This window comes from Mycteria americana, chromosome 5 (genome assembly GCF_035582795.1).
Source record: "Mycteria americana isolate JAX WOST 10 ecotype Jacksonville Zoo and Gardens chromosome 5, USCA_MyAme_1.0, whole genome shotgun sequence".
Classification (NCBI taxonomy): domain Eukaryota; kingdom Metazoa; phylum Chordata; class Aves; order Ciconiiformes; family Ciconiidae; genus Mycteria; species Mycteria americana.
The window spans coordinates 71,649,398-71,675,294 of NC_134369.1; the positions used below are offsets into that span (position 1 = coordinate 71,649,398).

At 47.1% G+C, this 25,897-nt stretch overlaps 1 protein-coding gene across 1 annotated transcript; it reads left to right on the plus strand.

The window, feature by feature from the left end:
- Nucleotides 1-20: 20 nt before the first annotated feature.
- On the plus strand, nt 21-25,406 carry NEMF (nuclear export mediator factor). Its single transcript, XM_075503994.1, has 33 exons — nt 21-180; nt 1,853-1,921; nt 2,593-2,695; nt 3,614-3,739; nt 3,824-3,972; nt 4,182-4,249; nt 8,512-8,598; nt 9,542-9,618; nt 10,155-10,225; nt 10,312-10,387; nt 11,449-11,511; nt 11,849-11,926; nt 12,295-12,503; nt 13,971-14,156; nt 14,666-14,729; nt 15,259-15,347; nt 16,009-16,112; nt 16,545-16,607; nt 17,388-17,500; nt 18,151-18,208; nt 18,609-18,667; nt 19,163-19,283; nt 19,427-19,700; nt 20,574-20,616; nt 20,702-20,751; nt 21,122-21,269; nt 21,612-21,689; nt 21,771-21,965; nt 22,596-22,628; nt 23,516-23,622; nt 23,717-23,760; nt 23,857-23,936; nt 25,087-25,406. Exons 1-33 carry the CDS (start codon nt 122-124, stop codon nt 25,162-25,164), a joined length of 3,222 nt encoding a protein of 1,073 aa, XP_075360109.1. The 5' UTR covers nt 21-121; the 3' UTR covers nt 25,165-25,406.
- Nucleotides 25,407-25,897: the final 491 nt, after the last annotated feature.

Genomic DNA, 25,897 nt, shown 5'->3' on the forward strand with positions numbered 1-25,897 from the left:
GCGGAGGAGAGAGAATTGGCGCGGGGCGCCACCCGTAGCGGGCGTTGGCGCAGGCGCGGGGTGCGCGGCGGGGCGGCCGGCAGCGCTCTCGGGCGGAGCGGGCGGCGGCGGCGGTGTCGCCATGAAGTCCCGCTTCAGCACCGTCGACATCCGCGCGGTGCTCGCCGAGCTCCGGCAGAGGTACCGCTGTCCCCTGGCGTGGGGCCCGGCCCGGTCGGTAGCGCCTCTCTCCCCTCAGCGGGGCCAGGCCCGGCGGTGCCTGGCCCTGGCCGTGGCCCGGCTGTCCCCGCCCCGCCGTGGCACCGGGGCTGTGTGGGGCGGCTCTGCCCCCCGCTGGCAGCCCGGCTCCGCACGGCGCTGGGCTGTGAGGGCCCCCGCTCCACTGCGCCGCCCTGCCTCACCCCCGCCCTGCCTCACTGTACCGCCCTGCCTGCATCCCCCTGCCTCACTGTACCGCCCTGCCTGCATCCCTCTGCCTCACTGTACCGCCCTGCCTGCATCCCTCTGCCTCACTCTGCCGCCCTGCCTGCATAGCCCTGCCTCACCCCCGCTCTGCCTGCATAGCCCTGCCTCACTGTACCGCCCTGCCTCACCCCCGCTCTGCCCTGCTCCTCTGCATTGTGCTCCCCGGTGTAGCTGAACCCCCTCCTCTGCTCTGCCCCACCTGATCCCCCTCCTCTGCTCTGCCCGCCACAGCCTCTGCCCAGCCTTGCTCCTCTGCACTGCCCTGTATGACTTAGTTCTGCGTCCCCCCCGCTTGGCCCTGCACCCCCTCTCTGCACTGTGCTGCCATGCCCCCCGTGCTGTCCTGCGCTGCTGCTCTGCGCTCTGCTGCAGCTCTGTGCTGTGCTGCTCAGTATTGCCATCGTAGGGAGCGCAGCCCTGCCCAGCGGACGGTGCAGTCCTGCACTGTCCTGTTCTGGGGTGATGCCACCACCACTGCCTCTGGACTGCATGACCCTGCTGGGGAGCCCAGCCCCAGGCTTTGCTGGTTGTGGGCTGCCCCTCTCTGTCGTGCGCTGCAGCGCTGTGGGGCAGCACAGGTCCCGTCTGATGCTGCCTGAGTGGCCCCTATCACATCTTCCTGCCACAGAGCACCAAGTCCTCTCTGCCTCCCCTGTCACACCATCAGGGAAGGCCTGGTGCTCTTGCTCCCCCTGTCATGTCCCGCTCCTGTTCCCCAGCCTCTCCCTGGGAAGCAGCTGAGTACTCTCCCTTTCCTGTTTGTGTGGGGAAGGTCCTGTGGCCTGTCATACATTCTTCTGTCCAACTGGGAAGCCCCAATGCTCCTCACATCCATGCCCCATGGAGCTCTCATACTCTTCTGGTGTCCAGGGCACTCTGCATATTCAGCCCCACTCTGAACAAAGTGATGACGAGCCTGACCCCCCAGGCCATTGCTGTGTTCGTGCTGGGAATACTGGTGCCCTGTGCTGGCAAAGGGCTCCCCCAGTGATGCAGAAGTTAGCCTGGAGGAGCAAAGTGCTCCGGTATAACCAGTAAATTTTGCATCCCTGCCACAAAGAGGAGTGCTTGTGGGAGCCGGCAGCCTGGCCTCCATCCTGTGGTGGAGATCCAGAAGCTGTGTGGTTGCAGCTGGGGTGTCCACAGTGGCTGTTCTTGCTTTGACTTGTTTAGCTTTTTGCACTTTATCCATTAATAGCAACTTCTTCATCTCTTGGTTGGTCGGCTTCCAGCTCATTCCATTAATCTTCTTTACTGCCTCTCCGGTTACTGTTTGGTAATCTATCATAACTTGCACTTCTGTATATTTTAATTATCACTGGGATTTTTTTCAGGCACTTGTGTCGTTTGTGTATCGTATTCTCAGCATGTATTTTCTTTTTGGCAGCTTATTGGGAATGAGAGTAAACAATGTTTATGATGTGGATAATAAGACATATCTTATTCGCCTTCAAAAGTAAGAACTTTAAGTTTCTTTATGCTGTTATTGTACATATGAGAACTAGATTTTTTTGTATGTATGTAATTTCTGTTGACAGGTGCGTGCCTTTCTGACTAGTTTTCAGTGAAATTCTATTGTTCTTTGATAAAATGCAGTAATTTTTACCCAGGAAGTTCTTGGGAGATAGTATATGAAGTGTGAAATACTGCAGAAAATATACAAAAGACCAACGGTGTTAGTGTAAAAACGCACAGTTGGCATTGTTTCTTTTTGTGGGGAGGGAAGAGAGGAGTTGGAGGACTGAAGAGCAACACTTAGTAAGTGATACTGGTGCCCAGGCCAAATGGGAGGTAGGGCTCGTGTTGTGTCACTAACCTGTCCACTCCGGTGGTGTCTGAGATGGACCCTTGCTCATCTGCTTGCCTCTGGTTGTGTTGGAGAATTTTTAACTCCATTGCTTGCCAAGCATTTTGCTTGGCCAAATTATCCATAAACTTAAAACGTGGACATCCTTTCGCTGTCAGCCTGGCTGCGGCACTACGGGCTTTACTAGTTTTGGCAACAGTGTTTTCCGTAGATAGCGTGCTGCTGGTTTGTGGTGCTTTGGTCTCATTCCAGTGCAGACTGGTGTGTGCTAAGGGGTGGCTGCTCATGTGCCAAGTGGTGAGTCTTTATTTTGTTAACAGACCAGACTGCAAGGCCACGCTGCTGCTTGAATCTGGCATACGCATTCACACGACAGAGTTCGAGTGGCCAAAAAACATGATGCCATCTGGCTTTGCAATGAAGGTAAACTAACCCACAATTTCTTTTTAATAAGACGGCTGGATATCAGAATGCAACGTTCATGTTCTGTCCTTGGAGACTGAAGAAAATAGTGGAAGGATTTGAGATGGAAGAAAATAGTGAAAGGATTTGCTTGGTGAATCCTGATCGAGCGGGTGACTGAAGACAAGGGAGGAGCAAATGTGGACCTGGGGTCACACCGTTGATGTTCAGTGCCTGAAACAATGAAAATTTCAATTTATGAAGACTAATACTAAGCTGCTGAACATTTTCTGGGCCATCAAGGCCTTTTGGAATTTTACTCCAGCAAAGTCCTTGTCATTCCAGTTGGGTTGTCCAAATTTTTGGGCCCTGTACGCAACACCCTATGTTAATAGAGTCCTGCTATTCAGTCTGCTGGACTTTGAGGGTTCAGATCTTGCTGCAAGCTGCTAGGCTTTATTCCTGCAAGTAGATGTGCAGGGCTGGAACCTGAGCGCTGACTCACAGGGGTCTACTTAGCCTACCACCTCTGGATGCGGCCTCATTGAAATGACTCGGCAAAGATTCTCCAGGGTGGCTTTCCATGTCATCCATGGATGCAGGGATAATCCTGGTTCTCTTTGTAATATAAACCCTTTGAATTTTAACTAGATGCACACTTGTTGAGCTAAACAAATTAGCAGTTTTTAATGGCAAAAATGGCTTAACGTTAAGAATCTGGAACAATTATATTACCTATAAATATCACGGTATTATTTTGCTAAGGCCTGTCTTCTCTCAGTATTACCAAGTTCAGCATTTTTACCCTTATGGTATTTGTATTAAGTAAGAAATGGTCAGTGTCACAGGAGGGATCTATAGCTAGGAATGTATTTCAGTATAAAATGTCACAAGCAGGTCTGTTTGCATTCTCACAGACATTTTCTCCATTATTGACAGTGCCGTAAGCATTTGAAGACCAGAAGGCTTGTCAGTGTAAAACAGCTGGGTATAGACAGAATTGTGGACTTCCAGTTTGGAAGCGATGAAGCTGCTTATCACCTGATCATTGAGCTGTATGACAGGGTGAGTGCAAAGCTCCAAGCGTCTCCTCTGTAAGCAAGCACGTGAGTATGGCCTTTGCTGATGGTCCCTGTGGCGTGCTCGCAGGGTAACGTTGTCCTGACAGACCACGAATACATCATTTTAAACATTCTGAGGTTTCGGACGGATGAAGTGGATGATGTCAGATTTGCAGTTCGGGAACGATACCCAGTTGACAGTGCAAAAGCACCTGCGCCTCTGCCGACCTTGGAAAGGTAATTGCTTTAGGTGGTGTAAGTATTGGAATAAACTCAAATTACTTCGAACTGTGAAAGGTAGCATGTCTTTGCATAGTCTTTTTGCAAATTACAGGCCATTTTGCACTTCTTTTGAAACTGAAAGTGCTTTGTAGCTTCGAAGGAATACAACGTAGTCTTAAAACCCATTGTTCTTTGGAATGACAACTCTCCATTATCTTTTGTAGGTTAACTGAAATGATATCAAATGCACCCAAAGGGGAGCAACTGAAGAGGGTTCTTAACCCGCATCTTCGTAAGTAATTGTGTATCATTAGAAAATGAAATGGGGTCAATGCGCATTATGCTTAAATGGTGCTAAAAATTTGAACAACTTCAACTTCAAGCAGTCTTTTTTTTTGGATGTTGTTTATGACAGTCTGCTATTACATATGTTTGAAAAACAACAAAAACCCTGAGCCTTTGAAAACAGAGTAGATTTTTTTTGATTCCAAGCCAACTGCACAAAGAGCTGAGCCTTGCTGTGATCATGCCATGATGAGGACCTGAGAGTAGCTCTGTTGGAGCTCTGACTTGATGCATTTTGTCCAGTGTCTTGTCTTTAGTGGTACCGAATAGGAGATGTAAGTGTACAGTCAGGGCAAGGGTGTTGGTAGGAAGTGGTTGGAGTATGCCAGTGCTGCCACTCCTGGAGCAAGTACCCATGCAGTAATACCAGGATGCTTGATGGTCCATCTGGGTGGTCTCTGGTAGCCGGGCAAAGCACCCTGTGCCCCGGTTCTCCTGACCACAGAAGCAAAATTGGCTGGTGTGACATGGTCAGAACAAGTTTGGTTTATCCTCCTGATTGGCAATGTTGATCAAGCAGAGGATTGCCTGGCAGGTACCCCTGAACAGCTCAAATCACATGATTTGCAGACCTAAGTATTACTTTCCCCATTTCTTGATTCTCTTTTTCACCACCCTTGTCCCTTTCTTTCTCCACCCTGGTCTCCTCCTAAATAAACAACCCACTGCTAATTACTTTCCCCCATTGGTCCCAGATTTGCTATAGCCACACCCGAGGTTGGTATTTCTGATGCTGTTATCTAGGTGACCTTGGCCTTACATAGTGTTACTGATCTGGTTGCCCAGGCACAGCTGCTCTGGCAAGGCTCCGCTCTCTAAAAGGTCCACAGTTCTTCCCTTCAGTTGCTGTGTGAGTTTGGCCGTTTCTCACCCTGCTCCTCCTTAACCACCCGTGAAACCCAGCCATCCCTCCTGCCGCTTCTCTGATTTTTGCCACTTCTCACGCTGGTAACCGTCACGTCCAGCAGTTTCTCATGTTGTGTCCTGTAGTTCCTCACATCCTATGCAGTTAGCTTAACCTCGGGCCAGCGCCTGGTCACCAGCCCTGTCATTCGCCTGCAGACCTCACAGGCACAGTGATACTTCCCTGGAAGAGTCTCTCAATCCCAGCCGTCTTACGTTTTAGAGACTTCCCATGACTGATGAGCAGGCATCTTTGTATTTAACAGCTTGGGTTGGATTTTCCTTCCCTGTATTTACCAAATCTCTTTTTGAACCTGTATGAACTTCCGGCATCTACAGTGTTTTTGTGGTGAGGAGTTCCACTTGCTTCCATGTCACATGAAAAGTCACCCCCTTTTTTGGTTCTGAAACTCATCTCACCAGTTTACGTGGTGCCCTAGTATTGGATTTGAAGAGAAGGTGAACAGTTGCTGCCTATTTATCAACTCCACACCACTCATTTTATAAGTCTCAGTCATTTCTAGGCTGACCAGCCTTCTGCATAGCCTACGTAGTCTTTCCTTGTACAGAATCTGTTCCAAGCCTGTGATGATCCTTGTTGCCCTTCTCTGTGCCTTTTCTAGCTCTACCTGTTTTGAAACGGGGTAAGTAAAAGTGTACATAACATTCACAGTGGAAGTGCACCGTGGATTTACAGTGTGGCATGGATTTCCCTTGTTCTGTTCACTATTCCTTTCCTAATAATTCCCAACACACAGCTTGACTCTCTTGTGTTCACTGACAATTGAGCTTATGTTTCCACAGGACCATCTGTTGTTAGGTCTTGCTCCCAAATAGAAATGATCGGTTGGGCATATGCAGAAGTAGGATAGTCTTTCCTCATGTAGATCATTTTGTATTGTTTTACAGTGAGTTTGTGTGAATTCTTTATGTAATCACTCACTATTGCTCGTTCTCCTCCAGTTCTTCACAGCTGGCTGTTGTTTTTGTTGCTTAGACAAATTGTGTTTCATCGGTAGGCTTTGCCCCTTGCCCTTTTTCCCCCTTCCCGGGTCAGTTAGGTGTATGTTGATCAGTGCAGGCCCTAGAGCAGGTCCCTGTAGAGCTCAGCTTTCCTCCCCTCCCTCCAAGCTGACAGTTTATGCCTCCTCCCTGTTTCCTGTTTTTCAGCCACTTTCTCATCCAGACAGGGGCTATCCTGTTATCCAGTGGTAGCTTGTTTTCTCTGAGAGCTTTGGGGTGAGCTTTGCTAAATGCTTTCTGGAAATGCAAGTAGACTGTATCTATTTGACCTCCCTTGTCTTTGTGCTTTTTAACTGTCTTGTAGAGTTACGATGCAAAATACAAAACTGCTGGCTCTTCTGTATCTAGTGCAAAGCTCTCTGCTAGTTTTAGTCTTTAGGCTAAAAAGACTTGATAGTTTTCTAGTCCCTTTTTAAAATTGCTGGTGCATTAACCTCCTTGTGCTTCTGCTGCTAAGGCAAGAGAGACGTTGCAAGCTACAGCTAACAGTTTGGCATCTCCATCCTTGAGTTCTTTTAAAGGCCTGGCTGAGTACCGTGTGATCCTGAGGATTTACTGCTGCTTGTTTTGTCTGTTGGATCCATCACCTCTTCTGGCAACTGGATTTGAGGCAGATTTTCTGACATGCTGCCTGCAGAGAAACGTTCCAGCCAGAGCTTCCCTGTGCCCCTACACTATGAATGAAACTCAATACATTAATTTAATTTTCCTGCTCTTGTCATGTCTGAGTGTTCCTTTTGCACCTTGATCGTTTCTTGAACCTACTGATTCTAGCAGGCTTCCTGCTTATGATATATCTGGAAAAGGCTTTATTATTAATCTTGATGGGGGTTTTTTCTTCAGATTTTCTCAAGGTTAATTTAGGCCAGTGTTGCTGTGTTTTACATTCACCTGCCAGAGTTCAGTCTCCCATTTTCCACAAGTGACATGACTTCAGATAACTTTTTGCTTTTAACAGTTTCTCTTAACCTGCTGTTTAGTCATGCCAGCCTTCCTTGGATTTTTCTGAAACACTGTTTAATAAGTGATATGCATTTGTTCTGAACCTCCAAAATAACATCTTTAAATAGCCTGCAGGCTGTTTGCAGACATTGTCTTTTATCGATTGTCTTAATTTCTTTCCTTCTAAGAAGCTTCCTTGCTTTATATAATCTTCCCTTTTGAGCTGCGAATGCCTGTAGGAGATTTCTTGGGCTTTTGTTGTTCTAGCATGGATCCAGGAAAATTTTAGTGTCAGCCTTGTACCATGACATGACATCTCTCCAGCCAGGCTGGGATGATTGACACCTGATTTAGCTGTTCTGTGTCCTGCTTTCACAATGTCTTGGCTGTCCCTCTGCACATTAGGGTGACCAGCAGCTCTGCTCAGGCAGTTAATGCTGTAGCCCTAATACCTCACGTCCCAGATGTAGGCCTGGGTTTTCATTCCCATGGGATTGTGCTGTTTTTTTTCAAGTGGTTATCTTGTTAATTTGCTTGGACTCTAACATGCTGTTCGCCTGCTCTAAGGTCACCTACATCATTCCAAGCTTGATGCTGCACTGTCCCAGTGGTAGTCTTCCTCCATGTTTCTGCTTTGCTAGTTCTCAGTGTTCTTAGTTAAACCTGGTTTTCCATGGCCCCATCTTGTTTCTTAGTCTTTAAGCATCTTTGTAGAAGCTTATATATCTGTTTTCATTTACTCCTTCTCTGCACCCTGTTCAAATGGGGCTGCATCTGTGTCTTTTATCACTCATGTTTCACATTTGGCTTTGCCAGCTCTTTCCTAGTTCTTTATTTGAAGCTACAGTTTGTACGGCTCCACCCTTTGTAATACCTTATCCCAAGCCAGGCAGTTTGCCACCCTTGTTGGGTTTCCTACACTCTTCAGTTCAGAAACTTTCCTACCCCCTTTTAAATGTAAAGGTTTCATTCCATTTTCGCCAACACGAAGCCCATCCTTCCTGTATAGCCTCACTCTATCCTAGACCTTTCCCAGTTCCAGATGAACCTAAGCATCCTTAAGTTTGTAAGGACTCATCAGCCATGAGCTGAGACCCAGCTGCTCTGCCCAGCCAGCGAGCGCTTCTGTGAGGGCCACCACGGGAGTCCTGGTCCCCTGCTCTCTCTGGGCTCTGCCTCCTGAATTCGGGACCACAACTCCCTCGCTCTCCCCAGCCTCTCTAAGGATTGACTGTAGTTTCACGGCCATAGCTTGTTGAAACACTTCTCATTATTTTAATACGAATACAAATTTCATTGTGAATGTTTTCTACAGATGATGATTTTTTTTTTTTTTAACAGCTTATGGAGCCACTCTCATTGAGCATTGCCTTATAGAAGCTGGATTTTCTGGTTATGTCAAAATAGATCAGCATATGGAAAGTAAAGGTATGTAGGAAATAATATTTTAAAAGCCGTACTACACATATATGGTAATTTTTATGTCTATGTAGTATTTTTTTTCCAAAGAGATGAGTAATCCTTAAACCTGTAGTTCTCACCATACGGTTATCTACTGTAATGTTTTTAGGTTGGGGACCAACCTTGTTCACATTAAAGCTCTTGAACTGTGCATATATTGGAATTAAAACATCAGACTCCTCCTATAGTCTAAATGATTTTTTAATGAGATACTACCTTAAATGTCAGGTGAACTCTGGCTATGTAAAGGGGTATTTTACAAGAATCCTGTACAGAAGAGTTAGCATCAAAGTCTTCCTTTATCTGTAGCAAACATGGTGGGGATTTGATAAAGTAGCAGCTTTACATTTATTGGGAAATTATGAATTCGGTAGTAAAGTCAGGATAGATTTTTCTGTTGTCTTATTTTTCTTGGGTGCTTTATATTTGCCATAAATCAAAAGGATTTGTTACTTCCTACTGCATTATGGTGCTTAATAAACCAACTTGGTAACAAGCAAATAACTTCTCACAGCTACTGGTTTATGCTTTGCCTCTGCAGTTTTATTTTTATAAAGTACTAGCATTTGCGTGGTCTTTTTTTCCATGAAACTTGAATAATTATGCCTTAGAAGTACCTATTTTAAATTAAAAATTCCCCAAATGTAAAATGTGTACTAAGGCCCCTGTTTAAAATGAACAGTAATTGCTGTAGTGAAGCACCAGGGGTAAAGGATATCTGCGTTTTTATTTTTGAGACATGCTAGAATCCCACTTAATGTGGTCAGGTTGGACAGGTTGTTTCAGGCATTTAATTGGAAGAGCAGTTGCCTGGGTCTTTTGTTGATTTGCTTTTGTGCTGTGTTTATATAAAAATATCTTTCTATTCTAGGTTTTTAAAATATTCCTCTCCTCCCCCCTCTCTCTTTAGAAAATATTGAAAAAGTGCTTACTGCTTTAGAGAAAGCAGAAGAATATATGACACTAACTGACAACTTCAGTGGAAAGGTGGGTCTCAGTTGGGCACCTTGGTTATCAGTTACGCAGGAATTGCAGAATTAAGCCGGTAGGCAGGTAGTGTTCAGCACATGCTTGTTCCTGGTGTTAGCAGCTACTGATTTTATTCTATGAGCTTGAGCTCCAGATAGTGATGGGGAATAAAAATTGCTTCCTTGCACTGGATATGCAGCAATTAAATAATTTACAAGCAGATGATGTAGGTCCTATGAGAATTGCACTTGTGCTTTAATAGCAGGTAACACTGTTCTGCATGTAAACCGTGCGTTTGTGTGATAAGCTGTAGGGCGCTCCTGAGGTTTGTAAGAGTTCACCTTTTTTTCTGGAATAAGTTGCAGTCAAGACAAGCAAGCGGTCAGGGCTTTGCTCAGTCAATCACATCGCTTCTGCCACAAGGTCTCCCTGCTAGAATGAATTATTATCTCATGCTGATCATTTGGTTAGCACCTAAAACTTGCTGCCTCGCCAAGATAAGGGGGATCCTTTTCAAAGGCAAATGCTGATGACATATTTATGTATTCTTTTAGGGTTATATTATCCAGAAAAGGGAGAAAAAGCCAAGTCTGGAACCAGATAAACCAGCAGAAGATATCTATACGTAAATATTTGAAGTATTTATTTTTCTACTAGTCTGCATAACATAAATTAGTTTTCAGGTGATAATATCAAATGTGTATTTTACAGATATGAGGAGTTTCATCCTTTCTTGTTTTCTCAACATTCAAAATGTCCGTACTTGGAATTTGACTCATTCAATAAGGTACAGTGCTTTTGCTGATACTGTACTTAAGTGCTTTAATTGACTGATGCTAAAAAGAGTAGTTAAAATATAGTGCAGAAGTTGTTAATGAAAACATAGGCCTTGGAAGAGGTGATCAATTTTATGGATAAATGTTTTATGCAGGAAAGGCCAACTAAAACGAGGCCTTTAGGCTACTGCTGAGCAGTGTTGTCTTTATGAACTCAGTTAGATCCTGTAGCTGCAATACGGCACGTGGCCCCGCGTGGAGGTGTGTATTGAACCTGTAAGGAAGGTGGCTGTCATCAGTCCAGGCCAAACGTTTTGTTAGTGGAGAGTTCAGATGCTGAGTTATGGCTGGGGGAAACAGTTGTCACAGTCATCACATTTATACTTTTCCGGCTACTACTTTGAAAGCTTCAGGCACCTGATTTAGTATTTCCTTGAGTGTTGTCCTTCCTGGTCCTTGACTTGTTAACATCTGAAATCATTAACTGCGTGTTGTTCCTGACCTTGATCTCCAGAATTCCCATTCACTTTCCTACCCTGCTTCTTGGCTGAATTTCTGTCATCTCCTTCACAGCACTGATGATCTAAGCAGCCTAAAACCTTCCTTTTCTTTTGTTTTAAGCACAGTGTCTGGCAGCTGGAATACCAGGAGCAGTTCTTAGGCATGCTTTCTAGGTTTTTTGTGGATTTTTTTTTTTTTTAACTGACCTATTGAAGCAGCAGGAATTCAGGGCAGACAGGTCTATCATTTCAATCATTTAATCTGAAGAGCACACTATGTCAAACAGGAGCTTCCTTTTCATAATTTCTTAGCAAAAAACATGGGCTATAGTTTGGCCACTTATTTACTTGTGCATAGCCCCTGGTTTGCAGTGACACATATCCTTGAGTGTCTCGCTGAACTCATCTCATGCAAAGGTAAAATGGAGGAAGTTACTGAACCCCATTTTAGCATCTGTCTCCTCTCTTAGTGCTTTGCAGCCACCTCTCTTGAGCGGAACCTCCTCTGCCTGCTTGTTGCTGGTATAAGTTAGTGCAACTTGGAGGTTCTTAAAACTGATTTTCTCTTGCAGGCAGTAGACGAGTTCTACTCCAAGCTAGAAGGACAGAAAATTGATCTGAAAGCATTGCAGCAGGTATGCTCTCATCCAAGAGTGGGCAGCTGAGGTGGCTCTCTGAGCTTCAAATGCTTCATTCGGTTCTTGCAGCCTGGGGTGAGGGAGGTGTCATTCCTTGGGTTTGCTGTGGAAATGCTGAGTCAGTGGTGGTCAGGGAGTGGATTTCAAGATGTATAATGTAGCGGTTGGTTCTGCCTGGAATACCAGTAGTAGCATTAACAATATTTTGGAGACTCTGTATCTCTTACGCTGCTGTATTTTTCTGTGCTGGAATGCTCTATTGAATGTCTTGCAGTGATTAGGTGATAAGATGCCATTTGTAGATACATTTTTCCGTCTTTCTTATTTTTGAAAGGAAAAACAAGCGTTGAAGAAACTTGAAAATGTCCGTAGGGATCATGAGCACAGACTAGAAGCTCTTCAGCAAGCTCAGGTAAGACTGAGATTTTTTTTTTTAACGAAGACGACACATAATGTTTCTTGAAGAGTTGTACCTGCTGGTCTGCATTGCTACGGTCAGCGTTAGATCCCAAAGTGAAGCCTTCCGGTGTCACTGAGCACCCTGTAGCCCCTCAGGGAGCCTAGGCCTGCCCAGTGGGGCTCTGCTCCCTTATGAGGGCATTGCCAAAATTTGCTTGTGCTGCTCTGCTTGCAGGAGTCAGGTTGGCCGTTGTCCTGTGTGATCACTTCAATGCCATTCTTGGATTTCATCTCAATATTAATTACCACTTTTATTTTTTTTAAACTATTGCTGAGTGTGTGTTTAGCTTCAATGGGTATCAACTTTTTTCTTTCCTTAAGGAAGCTGATAAGATAAAAGGAGAACTTATAGAAATGAACTTGGAGATCGTCGACCGAGCCATCCAGGTGGTCCGTAGCGCGTTAGCCAACCAGATCGACTGGACAGAGATCGGAGCGATCGTTAAAGAAGCTCAAGCGCAAGGAGACCCCGTTGCAAGTGCGATCAAAGAATTAAAGCTTCAGACAAATCATATCACAATGCTGCTGAGGTGAGTGAGTACATTGCAGATCACCTGTACCAAATGCAAGTAGGACTGACTGTGTGAGCTGCATAGGAGACAGGTATCTTTTTAGCTTGTGCATTGGTATTTAAATTGTTCAGTTTTTCTTACAGCAGCATGAAGAGAACATAGTTCTGTGAGCAGAGGGATACCTTCTTTTTTGCTTTCAAAAATAATACTAATTTGGTTACTGTAATAGCTTTTGTTTTAGTACTTTTAGAGTCTGTCTGACTATATTCTAAATCATTGGAAGGTGTCCTAAAGCAGTAGAGGTCCAAAGCTCCAGTCTGTCAGTCAGCAGTTAACTCTCTCTGATCTACTCTTCTTTGATCTAAAATTCACCTGAGATCCCGCCCCGTTCGATGCTGCTGACTGTTAAGGGCAGTCCGGGGAAAGGCTGATGGTTCCGGATTGCAGCTGTTGTGAGCTGCAAGTTTTGATGCTGGTTCTTGTAGAAGTCCTGATGAGAGAACTGCAGCATTTGGAGTGTCTTTAAAAACCTTATCTGACACTGTAGCGGGATGCTAGAGATAAAAAAGTGAGAATTTCTTTTTTATAGCTAGAACTTTTGGTATGAAAGCTGTAATGTGGCAAAGTTAATTTATGAATTTTTAGTTGCCTCATTTTCAGAAATGTTAGTGTACAGAAGAAACTTGTTTTCAGGAGTGAGTTCTGTGTTGGCAACTGTGTCATCAGTCTCTCTTCTCCGTCTCTTTTAGTAGTGATCACTTTGCTGATCAAACTGCTCAGTCAGTCCACCAAGTGTTGAATCATGCATCCTTAGCACAGAGGACTATGGAGATAGGTGTTCCTTTATGAAGAACGTTATTTTATGCTGCTCCGCCAGCTTTTGCTATACAGACTTAGTACAGCTGTATCGAGCAGGATTTAATGTCCTGGCGAGAAGCAAATACAAATCCAGCTAGTGTGTGCTCAGCATGCCTCTTTGAAAACAGTGGAGCAGATATTTCTTGAGGTTTTAAACCAGCACATTGCTGTCCTGTTCAGTGAGTCATATGATGATGTAACTGTTCTCTTTTCATGTGGCGATATGCATAGAATGTCTTGTGTTTCTTTTACTTTATGAAAGTAGGTCTTCAGAACTGTTCTTCGTTTTAAGTCTAGATTTTTCTCTAGGTTGATAGCATGGATGTGTGTCTTTTGATAGAAGAAATTGCCTTGGAAAACGTCACTTCCTTGGATTGGAAAATTTGGGCTTTTTATCTTCTGCTTTTGTTTTCTTTCCTCCCCCCAACTTTGGCTGACTCCAAGACATAAACAGGCTTGCATGTAAGGCATCCTGGGGCCTTTCTGCAGCTGCACAGCGAAAATGATTTAAGGGTTCCTTAGGCCATTTCCAGTCTTCATGAGAGAATAGAAGTAGGAGTGCATTGCACTAAGGGTAAAAAATAACCAGGTCTCTTATCTTAATCATATGATATCATGTGTTTTTAGGAACCCATATGTGTTATCTGAAGAGGAAGAGGAGGAGGAGGATGCTGATTTAGAGAAAGAAGAAACGGAAGAACCAAAGGGAAAAAAGAAAAAGAATAAAAACAAACAGCTGAAGAAACCTCAGAAAAACAAACCGTCATTAGTTGATGTTGATCTCAGTTTGTCTGCATATGCCAATGCCAAAAAGTAAGGTTTACAGTAAATGTGTGCTTTGGTAGTCGAAGTTTCTGTGTGCTTGCAGTTGTTAGTGATAACATCATAAGAAGAGCTCTGTGTATATCTTGTTAAAAATAAAAGTTAGAAATTGAAATGGGAACTTGCCCTGAGCTCTAGGACCTGCATTTTCTTGGTCCAAAACCAGGATCTCACTGTTGCATGGCAGCTAGTCTCTAGCTGTCATGTTAATTTAATTTTGAGTACAATTCTGCACAGTGACACATGGAACAAAATGGCTACTTTTGCCACACATCAACCCAAACAGCGCTCTGTCTGTCTGAGGAGGGGACTGACTTCATCTGGCTGCTTTTCTCGGGTGAAGACTAAGGCTGGGCTAGACTAAGCTACTCTTTTCATCTGGGCTAAAATATCTTCCCAAAACGGAATGCTAATGGCAAAAGTAGAGGACTGTGATAAGTACATTTGAAAATGAGTGAATCTGCTGGGATTTCAGATGCAAACAAACTTGTGTTTTGCAGGTACTATGATCACAAAAGACATGCAGCTAAGAAAACTCAGAAGACAGTAGAAGCTGCAGAAAAGGTATTTTTTCATTGTTTTTAGAAGATATTTAAAAGCAAAGTCCCTGTCACTGATCAGTGGAAAATCCTACCTTGGTCTAGGCAGTCCTAATGGGACATGAACGGTAAAAACAACCAACCAGGGTTGTTTCATTCTTGAGCTTTTAAGCTGACCGAGCAGAGGATTGCAGATCCCTGCTGTATCATCTGGTTTCCACCAGGAGCATTGTGAACATGTAGGAGAGGTGCTGGGTGGAGATCCTGACAGACCAGTACTTATGGAGGCAGGAGTGGAAAATCAGTAGAAATCCTTACGATCAAAGAGCTGATAATCTTCACAGGGGGCAGCTAGCCCGGGCAGAGATCTACGAAGATTTTAGGACAGCTGTCTTACATGTGCGTGAGGGGAACGCAGGGCTGTGAATAGCAGGATGTGGAGCCTGCACTCTGAAAAAGTTCAGAGACGTTTCCTACCGATTTTCCTACTGCTCCATTATCAGTTTTGTGATTCCTGTGCTGGCGGATTGCGATCATGCTTTCTGTCTAAACAGGCATTTAAATCGGCTGAGAAGAAGACAAAGCAGACACTGAGGGAAGTTCAGACAGTTACCACCATTCAGAAAGCGAGAAAGGTCTATTGGCAAGTACAGTTTCATTGTCGTTATCGAATGTATTGTGAATGCGCGCAAATTTAGAACAACTGTGTCAGGCTGAGTTTTCAGTAGCTTAGAAGTGGAGCTAATTATGATTTCAAAGCACTACACTTTGTATTGAGTCTTCTTACAGTTGCTCCTTGAAGGTGCTGGCCTGGTCCCGTTTGTGCCTTTGCCTGGGAAAGTTGCTGTCGGTGGACAGGGACTTGCAGTTCTTTGCTTTTAACACAGCCAGGAGTATGGGCTTGGTAAAAATAGGGAACTTCACTGTTACTTTCTGGCAACTCTCTGAAATAGTAACAGTAGATTAAAAAAAAAAAAAAAGGCAAGAACAAAAAACAAAAGAAAACCCCAAAGCTTTTTATAGTCTAATAACCGAATTATTAAAATAAACATAAATAGGAGGCAGCTGGACTTTGTGGTGATGGTACTTGTTGTTTCATCTCAAAATATTGTTGGCAGTGATATTTGTAGCGTGCCTTGGTTTTATGCCCCAGGCACATGGGTGGATGTGAAACTCTTTGCAGTGTCTTTTGTAAGGAGTAGATGCTAAGATGGATATTCGTAGAGTTTGGTATAAAAAGTACTTTTGTAATGTTCTGTTAGTTACAGGTGTTTTTCACACAATGGATTGATGTAATTTGGCAGGTTTGAGAAGTTCCTGTGGTTCATTAGTTCTGAGAATTACCTTATTATTGCCGGGAGAGATCAACAGCAGAATGAGCTGATTGTGAAGCGGTATCTTAAACCAGGTGAGAGTCTGATTAAGTGGAGTATATCGGTTTCTCTATTATTTTCCATTTTTGTAAATATAAAAGAGTGACATGGGAAGGTCCGTCTGGTTTGTTCTTAAGTTGGGTCTTGGGTAAAAGGGGACTTTGGTGATGGTGAGTCCTAGCGACTGTGTGTGTGTTGTCTGTGCAGTGCTGGGGGGTCTGCTGTGGGAGACTGGACCCTCCAGCACTGTGGGACAAGAGTAGGTTGGACAGAGTCCCGTCAGGAGCAAAGGAGCTGATTCTCCCTGGAGCAACTGGGATGGACTAAAAGGCTTCTGTATCCTCTTCCCATCCTGCTCCTTGCAGCCAAAATAGCTGTTACCAGCTAACGTTAGAAACCTTCACCTTAGCTCAAGTGATCTGTGTAGTTACCACGGGCGTGACTGATTCGAGTCACTTCTTTTCCAGGGGACATATACGTGCATGCCGATCTCCATGGAGCTACAAGCTGTGTGATCAAGAACCCATCAGGTGCTTTGCGTGGGGCTGATGCAGGGACTCGTAGAAGCCTGGGCACTGTGAACTGGCAGTCTCTGCATTGCATGGCCAAGCCCAGCCCGGCGAGCTGCCTTCCCCCCTTGCAGTGGTACCCAGCTCCAGCAGACGTTTCCCTTAGGATGTGAGAGGCACCAGTCCTTCCAAGATCAGGTTGTCGCTGACTGCTGCCGCTTCCCAGCCGTGACTGGCTGCTTGCAGTTGCTCAGTTGAGCTCCTGGTGGGAAGGAGCAATGGAGATGTGCTCACAGGGACAAGCGTTAGTCACTGGCAGAGGCGGTGGTGCAAGCGCTTGCTGCTGGCCGCAGGGACTGGAGTCCTGCTGCGACTTTGATTGGTGGCATAAGCAGTTTGGGTGCTGACAGAGGGTGCTGATCTCAGCAGAGAAGCGTTAACGTGGTGGGATGGAGCTCATGGGACACCAGCTGTGCACACCCTGCCTGTGCCCCGTTCCTGGGAAGTGGTGGAAGTTGGCCTTGTGTTGTGGGGAGCACAGTTACTGCTCCCTTGTGGAGCTGAGCTGAGGAAGGAGCAGTAGCGCAGCTGGCTTCAGCCTCCGCTGGGGAGCCGTGAAGAGCAGCTGCTGACGCTGCTTCTGCTCTGTCCGTACTGCCTTCAAGCTTAGCCAGGCCGCGTTGTCTCTGCCCACGGCCCCTGGAAAGCTCACAGGCTGGATTAGGGCACATGTAGAAGTTGGAGAATTTAATCTGTTGTGCATGGATCACGTTCACTGATGTCTTGGGTGTTACTTTGTAGGTGAACCAATCCCTCCACGAACCCTGACAGAGGCAGGCACGATGGCCTTGTGTTACAGTGCTGCCTGGGATGCCCGTGTTGTCACCAGTGCTTGGTGGGTCTCCCACAACCAGGTAAGGGCACCCGTGCATGAGCTTTGCAGACAGAATCTGAAGGAACTGGTGTGCGACTGCAGACGAAGTGTCTCTGTGGGAACTGGTGGATGTGGGCGAAACTTTTGTGTTCTGGTACCATTCCTTGCGGGTTCTCCCTGGTTCTGCTGCACTTAGGGCCAGGGGTGAAGGGGTGACCTCTGACGTGACATGCACACGACAGAGGAAATGCCACAGGCTTGGCTTCTTACAGAGGGGAAGGATTTCTATTGAAAAGTGAAGTTTTCATTTTTCTTTTCAGCTGGGCTTCTAGCTTGTGTATTAACTGCAGTCTTGCTGTGCTTCCAATCAACTCAAGTGGAAGGGTGGAGAGATTACATTAAACTGAAGGTCGCAGTGCCTTTAGTGTTCTTGTTTCCTGAATAACCCAGTTACTGACCCAGGACTTCTAAAACGTGTAGTGCCAGTAGTGTGTGGTTGCATTGAAACGTCTCTTAGGAAAATACCCTACAAAGGACAGGAAGAACCCCTTGGAAACGGAGTCCTTCTGCAACCTGCTCCCATAAGTTAAAAATGCAGCTTGCTTGAATGTTGCTTTTGTTAGTGCTGTTATTACACAGTGCTGGCCTTCTATGACAGATACTCTTTATAGTATATCATGATTTTTTTAGGTTTCTAAAACTGCACCCACAGGAGAATACCTCACTACCGGAAGCTTCATGATCCGAGGTGAGACACAAAGGAACAGTGTGAATTTGACTTCAGGCATTTTGTCTGAAGATGCTGTGCTGTCCTGCGGTGGCAGCCACCTGAGCTGCCCCCCTCACCGTGGCAGCCGACAGAGTCTGCTCTTCTCCTGAAAATCTGTTCTGAGTGGTTTAGACTGAATACAGGCAGCTGCAGCAGCATTTCCAGCTGAGGCCCTGGGCAGAAGATCGTTAGCTAAGCTGCTTTTGAGTTTCTCCTGGCTGCTTTTGAGTTCCTCCTGTTCTGTTGTCATCCAAGAGCTAGAACAAGCCCCAGTGTAATTTTTTGGTAGCCTAAAGCCTCTAATAAACATGAATTTTGACAATACATCATGTAACATAGCTGTTAAACCTCCTCATGAGAATCTGCCTTTGTTTTTCAGGGAAGAAGAATTTTCTTCCACCTTCATATCTGATGATGGGCTTTAGCTTCTTGTTTAAGGTACTGCTTTCTCTGTGCAGCTCCTGCTGGCTTTTGTAATTTGGTTTGAGCTGTAGGAGGCTTATTTTCTGGTTCTTGCTTATCAGTATATTCCCAATTACTTCTTTTCCCACTGGGACAAATCCCATAAAATGCTACTCGCAGAAAATTACTCTGCTTTCATTGCCATTTCTCCCCACTTTACACTGTCTTAATTTAAAACAAACAGACACTGTGAACATTACTACCTCTGCTAGATTTTTATACCAGCTCTGTTTGAAACATATGCATGTTTAGGGAGTCTGCTGGTTGCGCAGCTATGTGTGTCTCCTCACTAGCTGTACTTTCTAGGTTGTCAGACTTGGGTTTAAATGTGCTGGTTTAGTTTTCTTGCATTTTGAATGGCAAAAAGTGTTCAAAGGGAAAGAATAAATCTGAGTCAGGTGTTCTCTGAATGGGCTAGCAAACAGCACTGGAGCTGGTACTGACCTAACGTAAAGGCGCCTCTGTTGTTAGGTGGATGAAAGCTGTGTTTGGAGACACCGAGAAGAAAGGAAGATCAAAGTACAGGATGAGGATCTGGAAACGGTTTCCAGCAGTGCCAGTGAACTGGTGTCCGAAGAAGTGGAGCTATTAGGTACGGCGGATGTGACTGGGGTGCTGCGTGCGCTGCTGATGGACAGGACCGTTCGGGGTTTGGCGTTTAGTTCCCTGCGCTGTGTTATGGGTCAGTTTGGCGTTTCTAATGTGAACTGTGTTTTCCTCACCTGTGTGCCCCAGAAGGAGGAGACAGCAGCAGCGAAGAGGAAAAAGCAGAGCGTCAGGAAGCGCCGGAGGGTGTGGAAGCCATGTCTGAGAGTAATCGTGATGAGGGCGTTGCTGACCTTGACCAGGGCAGAGTAAACACTCCTCCTGCACCAGAGGGGGACTCTGAAGAGGATGATGGAGAATCTGAAGATGAAGTGGAACATCCGGAGTCAAAGAGCGAAGTGAAGGAGGAAGAGGTAAATTACCCAGATACAACAATCGACCTGTCGCATCTCCAGTCTCAAAGGTAAGTGAAGAAGCAGCTGCGCTTATCAGCAATGTGGGCACTTCTGAGGATCTCCATACTGCTAAAATGCAGCCAAGACAAGGGCTGTGATGAGTTGCCATCTCTTCTTGCGATGCTCAGCTCTGCAGGCTGCCAGAGTTCAGGGCAGCAAGCCTGTACTGCGGGAATACTGCCACGCTGGGTACCATCCCCTGCCCTTTCCCTGCACGGCTCTTTGTGGGCTGCTGGCTTTGCCCCCTCCTGAAGTACACACACACATGCACACAGCGGTGTCTGGCTCTTTCATCGCTGCTGTTCCCTACTTTGGCCTAAGCGTCCCTTGACCACCACGCACTGATTTTGCTCCTCGGGAGATGGCTGCCCCCGTTTTCTTTTGAGAGCTGTTCAGACCCGAGAAACTCAGTCATGAGTTGTTTCTGCTTTGCCAAGCTGGTGCTGAGTTACTGCTCTGCAGGTGGCTGCGAGATGAGCTCGTCTCCCTGTTCTCCCTGGAAACGGCGCTCCTTAGAGGGTGCAAGGAGATGGGATTGAGTGGGTGGAAACGGACAGCTCTGCAGGGAATACCACAGCGGAGCGGGGCTGTGTGCATGGGAAGCCGAACATCAGGGGTTCCTTTAGCGCACACTGTACCCAGGCTGTGTTTGTTGCTTGTTTGTGTGTGTGTGTGAGGCAAGCTGGCAGAGATCTGAAGACTTGTTTTGTAAAATGAATCCTGGTATTGCTGCCCTTTTCCATTCACCAAAGCTGGGATTTTCAAGAACTAGAAAGCCGAAAGCGGTGCAACCAAGTTAGCCAATGTCTGGGCTGTGGTGACGCGTCCACAGTTGAGCTGCTCTACATCTCTTGATGAGCTCCATTTTGATCTCCCCACAGATCCCTGCAGAAAATCATCCCCAAAGAGGAAGAACCCAACTTGGTAAGGTTCCAGCTCAGATGTTTGGCAAAGAGCAGTGTGAACTGCTGCTGGACATGGTGTGCTCTAACTGCGTTTCACTTCTTAGAGTGACAGCAAGTCCCAGGGGCGAAGGCATCTGTCTGCCAAGGAGAGGAGGTGAGAGCCTCTTCGTGTTTGCAGTGAGGTGAATGCCTCCTCCCCATTCCCTCTCCCGGACCTGGGCGCAGGACATGTCTTGCACCTCCCAGTCTGGGCTGGTCTGTGTCGATTGTCTGTCCCGCATTTCCACTGTGGGTCCTGCCGTGGGATGGCGGCTGCTCCTGTCCTTAGGGAGTGCTGGTTGTGAACAAACACTTGTGTACTCGTGGGCACAGAGGTTTTACTGAGGAGGGGTTATTTCCAGTGTACGTGCCTCAGGTTTCCCCATCGCCCCATGGCAGGGAAGCAGGGTGGTAGTGCCGGCAGGAGAGCAGCAGCCTCTCTTGTCGCAACAAGAGGCAGTGTGTCAAGTGATGGTTTTCCTTAGAGAAATGAAGAAAAAGAAGCAGCAGAACGACTCTGAGAACATGGAGCCGCCTGAAGAGAAGCAGAAAGAGACGGAGACACAGCCTCCTCCTGCTCCCAACACCAATAAAGGTGTGCCGGCCCCTCAGCCCATCAAGCGGGGCCAAAAGGTAGGCAGGGACCAGTGTACCCAGGGGTTGAACCGTTGCCATGTGAAGTGTGGACAGAAATACCAGGTTTCTGTCAGACATCTGTGGCCACCTGATAGTTTTAGACTCTTGGGGGTGCTCTTGGTGGTTTCAGGATGATGGTGCTGGTCTGTTAGCATTGAGCACGCTGTGCTTTCCTCACTGAAACCACAGTCTCTGGGTTACTGGTGAACTGCTCTGTGGGAGGTTCAGGAGACCTGGACAGAAAGTGCACGTGGGATCAGCATCTGGGTGTTTGTCTGTGGATGCAAAACTCCGCAAAAGTCACTGTTTCTAAAGCTGTTGGTGTGTTTTCTTCTGCAGAGTAAAATGAAGAAGATGAAGGAGAAGTACAAGGACCAGGACGAGGAGGACCGGGAGCTCATCATGAAGCTGCTGGGGGTGAGCGAGAGGAGTTCTGCCTCCCCCTGTGGCGCGGTCGCTTGGGTCATTGGCTCTGACCACCTCTGCGTGTAACCACAGTCTGCAGGGTCAAACAAGGAGGAGAAAGGGAAAAAAGGGAAAAAGGGGAAGACAAAAGAAGAGCCAGCAAAGAAGCAACAGCAGAAACCCAAGGCCGTGCGTCGTGGTGCTGGAGGGGACAAGGAAATGCTCCCAGCAGGAGTCCTGCTGCACGAGTCGCAGGACCCAGCCCTGGAGGAGCAGCAGGATGAGAAGGTGAGCAGCACGCTCGCCTCTCCTTTCCTGTCCATGCGTCTCTCCCTTCTCACCCTCTACCGTGGCTCTCCGGGCACTGTGTAGCTCTGTTCTGCCAGGGAGGCTGAGCAGCTCTTGCTGGTTTGGGGGCACTGTGGAGAACACTGTGCTTAGTGCCATGGCTCTGGGAGCCCATTGGTTTCAAGAAGCAGCAAAAACCCCTGCGGCAATCTATGTGCACACTGCGTTCCCAGCTCAGCCAGAACGAGGGCTCGGAGGAATACCGAGCCTCGCCAGGCTGCCGAGGATCCAGTTAAGTCAATACCTCCCACTCGGTGCAGCTGAAATGTAACTGAGCGCTCTCCAGATCTGTTGTTGTGAGTCAGTATCTCTGAATCACAGCCCATCTCTCTCCTCCCAGCTTGGCGTGTGCCAAGCAAATTAGAGTTTTGAAAGAAATATTCCTCCCCTCACCCACATAGAAGTGCTGTTCTTACCTTTGCTTTAAAATAAGTTAAATTCTCTTTGCAGTGAGACTGTGGCTTTCTGTGTGCTGCTGATAAAAGAATTTATTTTCTCCAGGGGCCGGGGGAGAAAAAAGCAGTTGTGTGCTCGTTTCAGCTCTGATGTCTCCTTTGTTTGTGTGTACAGGAGGAGCAAGACCAGGATCAGCCGGGAGTTGAGGTAAATGCTCGTCTTTGAAGCTCCGCTAAGTGCTGAGGAGAAGGCTTTATTCCTGCTCGAAGCTGGCGGGCCCCGCTGCAGCACAGCTCCCTGTGAGCAGGACCAGAGGCACAGGCTTTCGGCAGGCTGGGGCTGGTCCATGTGTGAGCCCTCCGGAAGGGTGCGGCTCTGCTGTTCGAAGTCCCCTTCTTGCCCATGACTGTTTGAACCCAGCTTTCTTGTGTTTTTAAAAAAACGCAACCTCTTTTTTCTTCCTACCCTGCTTATCACATACGTCCCTATAGCAACTGGGGACTGGCTAAATTGAAGTTCGTCCCTTGCCTTTGCCTCTGGAGGTCTTTGCACCCCGCAGTGACGGTGGCTCTGGGCTGGAGGATGGCACAATATGATGCAGTGCAAGTTGTTCTTTAGTTTAGAAGTTTGTTTACGTATAAAATTGCTTCAAATTTTTCTATAATTACAGGCTGTGGGTGTTGCTGGAAATAAGTCGATTTGTTTAAATTCTTTAATGAAAGAGGATAATGGTTGGCTGTAGCGGGAAGCTTTTGGTGACCCTGTGAAGATGTAACTACATTTGGGGGTCCCGTTTGGGTCATTTAAAACTAAGATCCATCCCGTTTCAAATGATACGATTTTAGTAATCAAGGACGGTCAGTAACGAATCACGGCTTGGCAATTCAATGCCAGTGAAGCGAGCGATAAAGCGAAATTCAGTGTGTTTTGGTAACCCCGTCACGAGGTCTGACCCACGGTACCTGTGGGGCTGCGGCTGCTGCTGTAGTTCAGCTGGAAGGGGAGACCCGCCAGCCCCTGCCCCCAGGGAAGCGGGTAGGTGGGGTTGGAGAGGTGCTGTCTGGTTTCCCAGTGAAGCTCCTTTGCCCGTTCAGGAAGGCGAGGCGTTGCTGGACGCCCTGACCGGCCAGCCACACCCCGAGGATATTCTGCTCTTTGCTGTTCCCATCTGCGCTCCCTACACGGCGATGACGAACTATAAGTAAGTTGCAGCACTTTTCTGTGGGAAGGGTTTGCGGCAGCCTGCGCTGGCCGAGGGGAGCCTGCATACTAACAGAAACCTTTTCTTTTGGAAGGTATAAAGTCAAGCTCACTCCAGGCACCCAAAAGAAGGGAAAAGGTACTGTATGAAAGCACTTGAATCCTTTTCAGTGCTCTACCTATTGAAGCCAGCATGTTTTTACATACTGTTTAAATCTTCCCTGTGTTTTTACAGCTGCAAAGATTGCCTTGCATAATTTTATGCAATCCAAAGAAGCTAGTGCAAGAGAAAAAGACCTGTTCCGCAGCGTAAAGGTGACTAGTTTTTCTACATCGTTTCTCTTGTACAAATGTAACAGCAGCAGCAAAATGTCCACTAGTGCCATTTTGGGGGTAGATACTTCCAAAACCAAGTGTGCTATTGCTTTTTTGTTTTTAGCAGTGTTGTGTTTGTCAGTCCCGCTGGGGAAGATGTACTGCTTAGGCTGGAGAGAATCAGCAGAAATTGAGCCTCACCCATAGCATTGGGCCTTTGGTTTCTGTATTGTGTGTCTCTCTTGCTCTAAAGTAACGTAGCTGACAAAAGCGTCATCTTCCAGAAAGTCCTCTTGTTTTTGGGAAGGGAAATCCCCACTCCCGCTGGCAGTGTGTGGAAAGGCAGGTACTTGCGCTGGGAGTTCAGCTGGGCTGGGCTTTGGAGGCCGTGTCCCACTGTGCCACTCTGGGTGGGCTTCCTCCTGCCCCTCTCCCCCGGCAAGGTGCTTACCACAGGCCGGGTAAACGTCTCGTCTCTCTGCTCAGGCAGGTCTTAGCCCGCCCGATGCAGTTTTCTTCTACTCTCTTGCCATTTCCTCTTCAAATTGGCACCGTCAGGCTGCGCGCTCCAGCACCTGCCACTGGGGAGAGGGCCGGTTCCTTGCCGTGCTCGTCTGCCGTGGCTCCGTCAGCCGTTTGCACCGCAGTCCCCTCGCTCCTCCCGCACTGCCTGTTGTGACTTTCAGTCCCTCAGGTGTTTATTTCTCATTCCGCATCAGTGAGCCCCGTTTATCAGGCAGCCCAGGCTGCTCTCTGACAAGGTGCTTGTTGGCCTGTCGTAGTTCACTGATCAGAAACATTGAATAGCAGCAGCCTTAACCTTGGCTTTTTGTGGCACTCTGCTAGAAAAACACAATTAATGGTTAATGACCTTGAAGCAAACAGGTAGTGCCCAGGGAATTGCTGACCCAGCCAGCCCATCCGAATGGAGCTGGTGTGCGGAAGTTGCACAGAAAACGTTAAGTCTTTCATCAATAAAACACGGCGCGAGAGCAGAAGCCTGACAGCAGCCTTGTTTTCTTTGGGGGAAGCTGGCAGAAATGGGCACATCAGTCCCTGCCAGCAGACGCAGAAGCGCCAGCGGGGGTGAGGAAGATGTGTGTAAATGCTTGTCTGCTGTGTTCAGTTTCTCATCTTTCATGTTTTGTAGGATACCGATTTGTCAAGAAATATTCCTGGTAAAGTGAAAGTGTCTGCACCTCATCTCCTGAACAGGAAAAAGAAGTGATTCCGTACTTGAGTTTCTCACCACCAAACTGCCGCTGCTGCGCAGTCAGAACGCAGCCCCTGCAGATGGGACGGACAGACCGACCTCCCCGGCCTGCTGTTGCTGTGACTGAATTTAGCTTCCATGGTAGCTGGCAGATGAGGACCAGTTCCTGCATCGTGGTTTAGATGGACTCTAACAACTCGATACAAGTAGCATAAAGCTGTGCAAGTAAACGGCTGCCATTTGGTCAGCGATGCGATCTCGCGCTGTTCGTTCTCTAATGCTTTGAATGCTGGAGCCGAGCGCTCATCTCCCGCGCTGCTGGGCACAGGCGCGCCCGAGTTTGCTGCAGCAAAATTCTGTGATGTTGTTTCTTCCCAATACCCGCTGCTTTGCTCTGAAGGGACTGGAGCTTCTAGTAGAGGTAGGAGAGTTTCAGTGCAGAATGCTTCCTTGGAGAAAAGGCAGGATTTTATTTTATTTGTCCCAAAACATGCCCTCGGCTGCCGGGAGCAGTTCCAGCTCTAGCCCTCCAGAGCACCTGCTCCCGCCAGCACAGCCGGACTGTGTAAGCGTCACCCCTGCGGAGGCGAGGAAGGTGCAGGGAAGAAGAGCTGGAGCACGACAGTCAGAATAAACCCCCGTGTGCTGTATCAGCACACCCCAGAGAGATGCGAAACCACAGCTCCGCTCTGACGCTCTGCACCGCCCTGAGCACTTAAGCCGTAGCTAAAGCTTACAAAAGAAACCG

Excerpts from the sequence above, each read along its gene's own strand:
- NEMF (XM_075503994.1), top strand. The coding sequence starts at position 122 with ATGAAGTCCCGCTTCAGCACCGTCGACATCCGCGCGGTGCTCGCCGAG. Across the intron at positions 14,730-15,258 it reads CAGTAGAAGCTGCAGAAAAG|GCATTTAAATCGGCTGAGAA; the intron begins GTATTTTTTCAT and ends CTGTCTAAACAG. Across the intron at positions 19,284-19,426 it reads CGAAGAAGTGGAGCTATTAG|AAGGAGGAGACAGCAGCAGC; the intron begins GTACGGCGGATG and ends TGTGTGCCCCAG.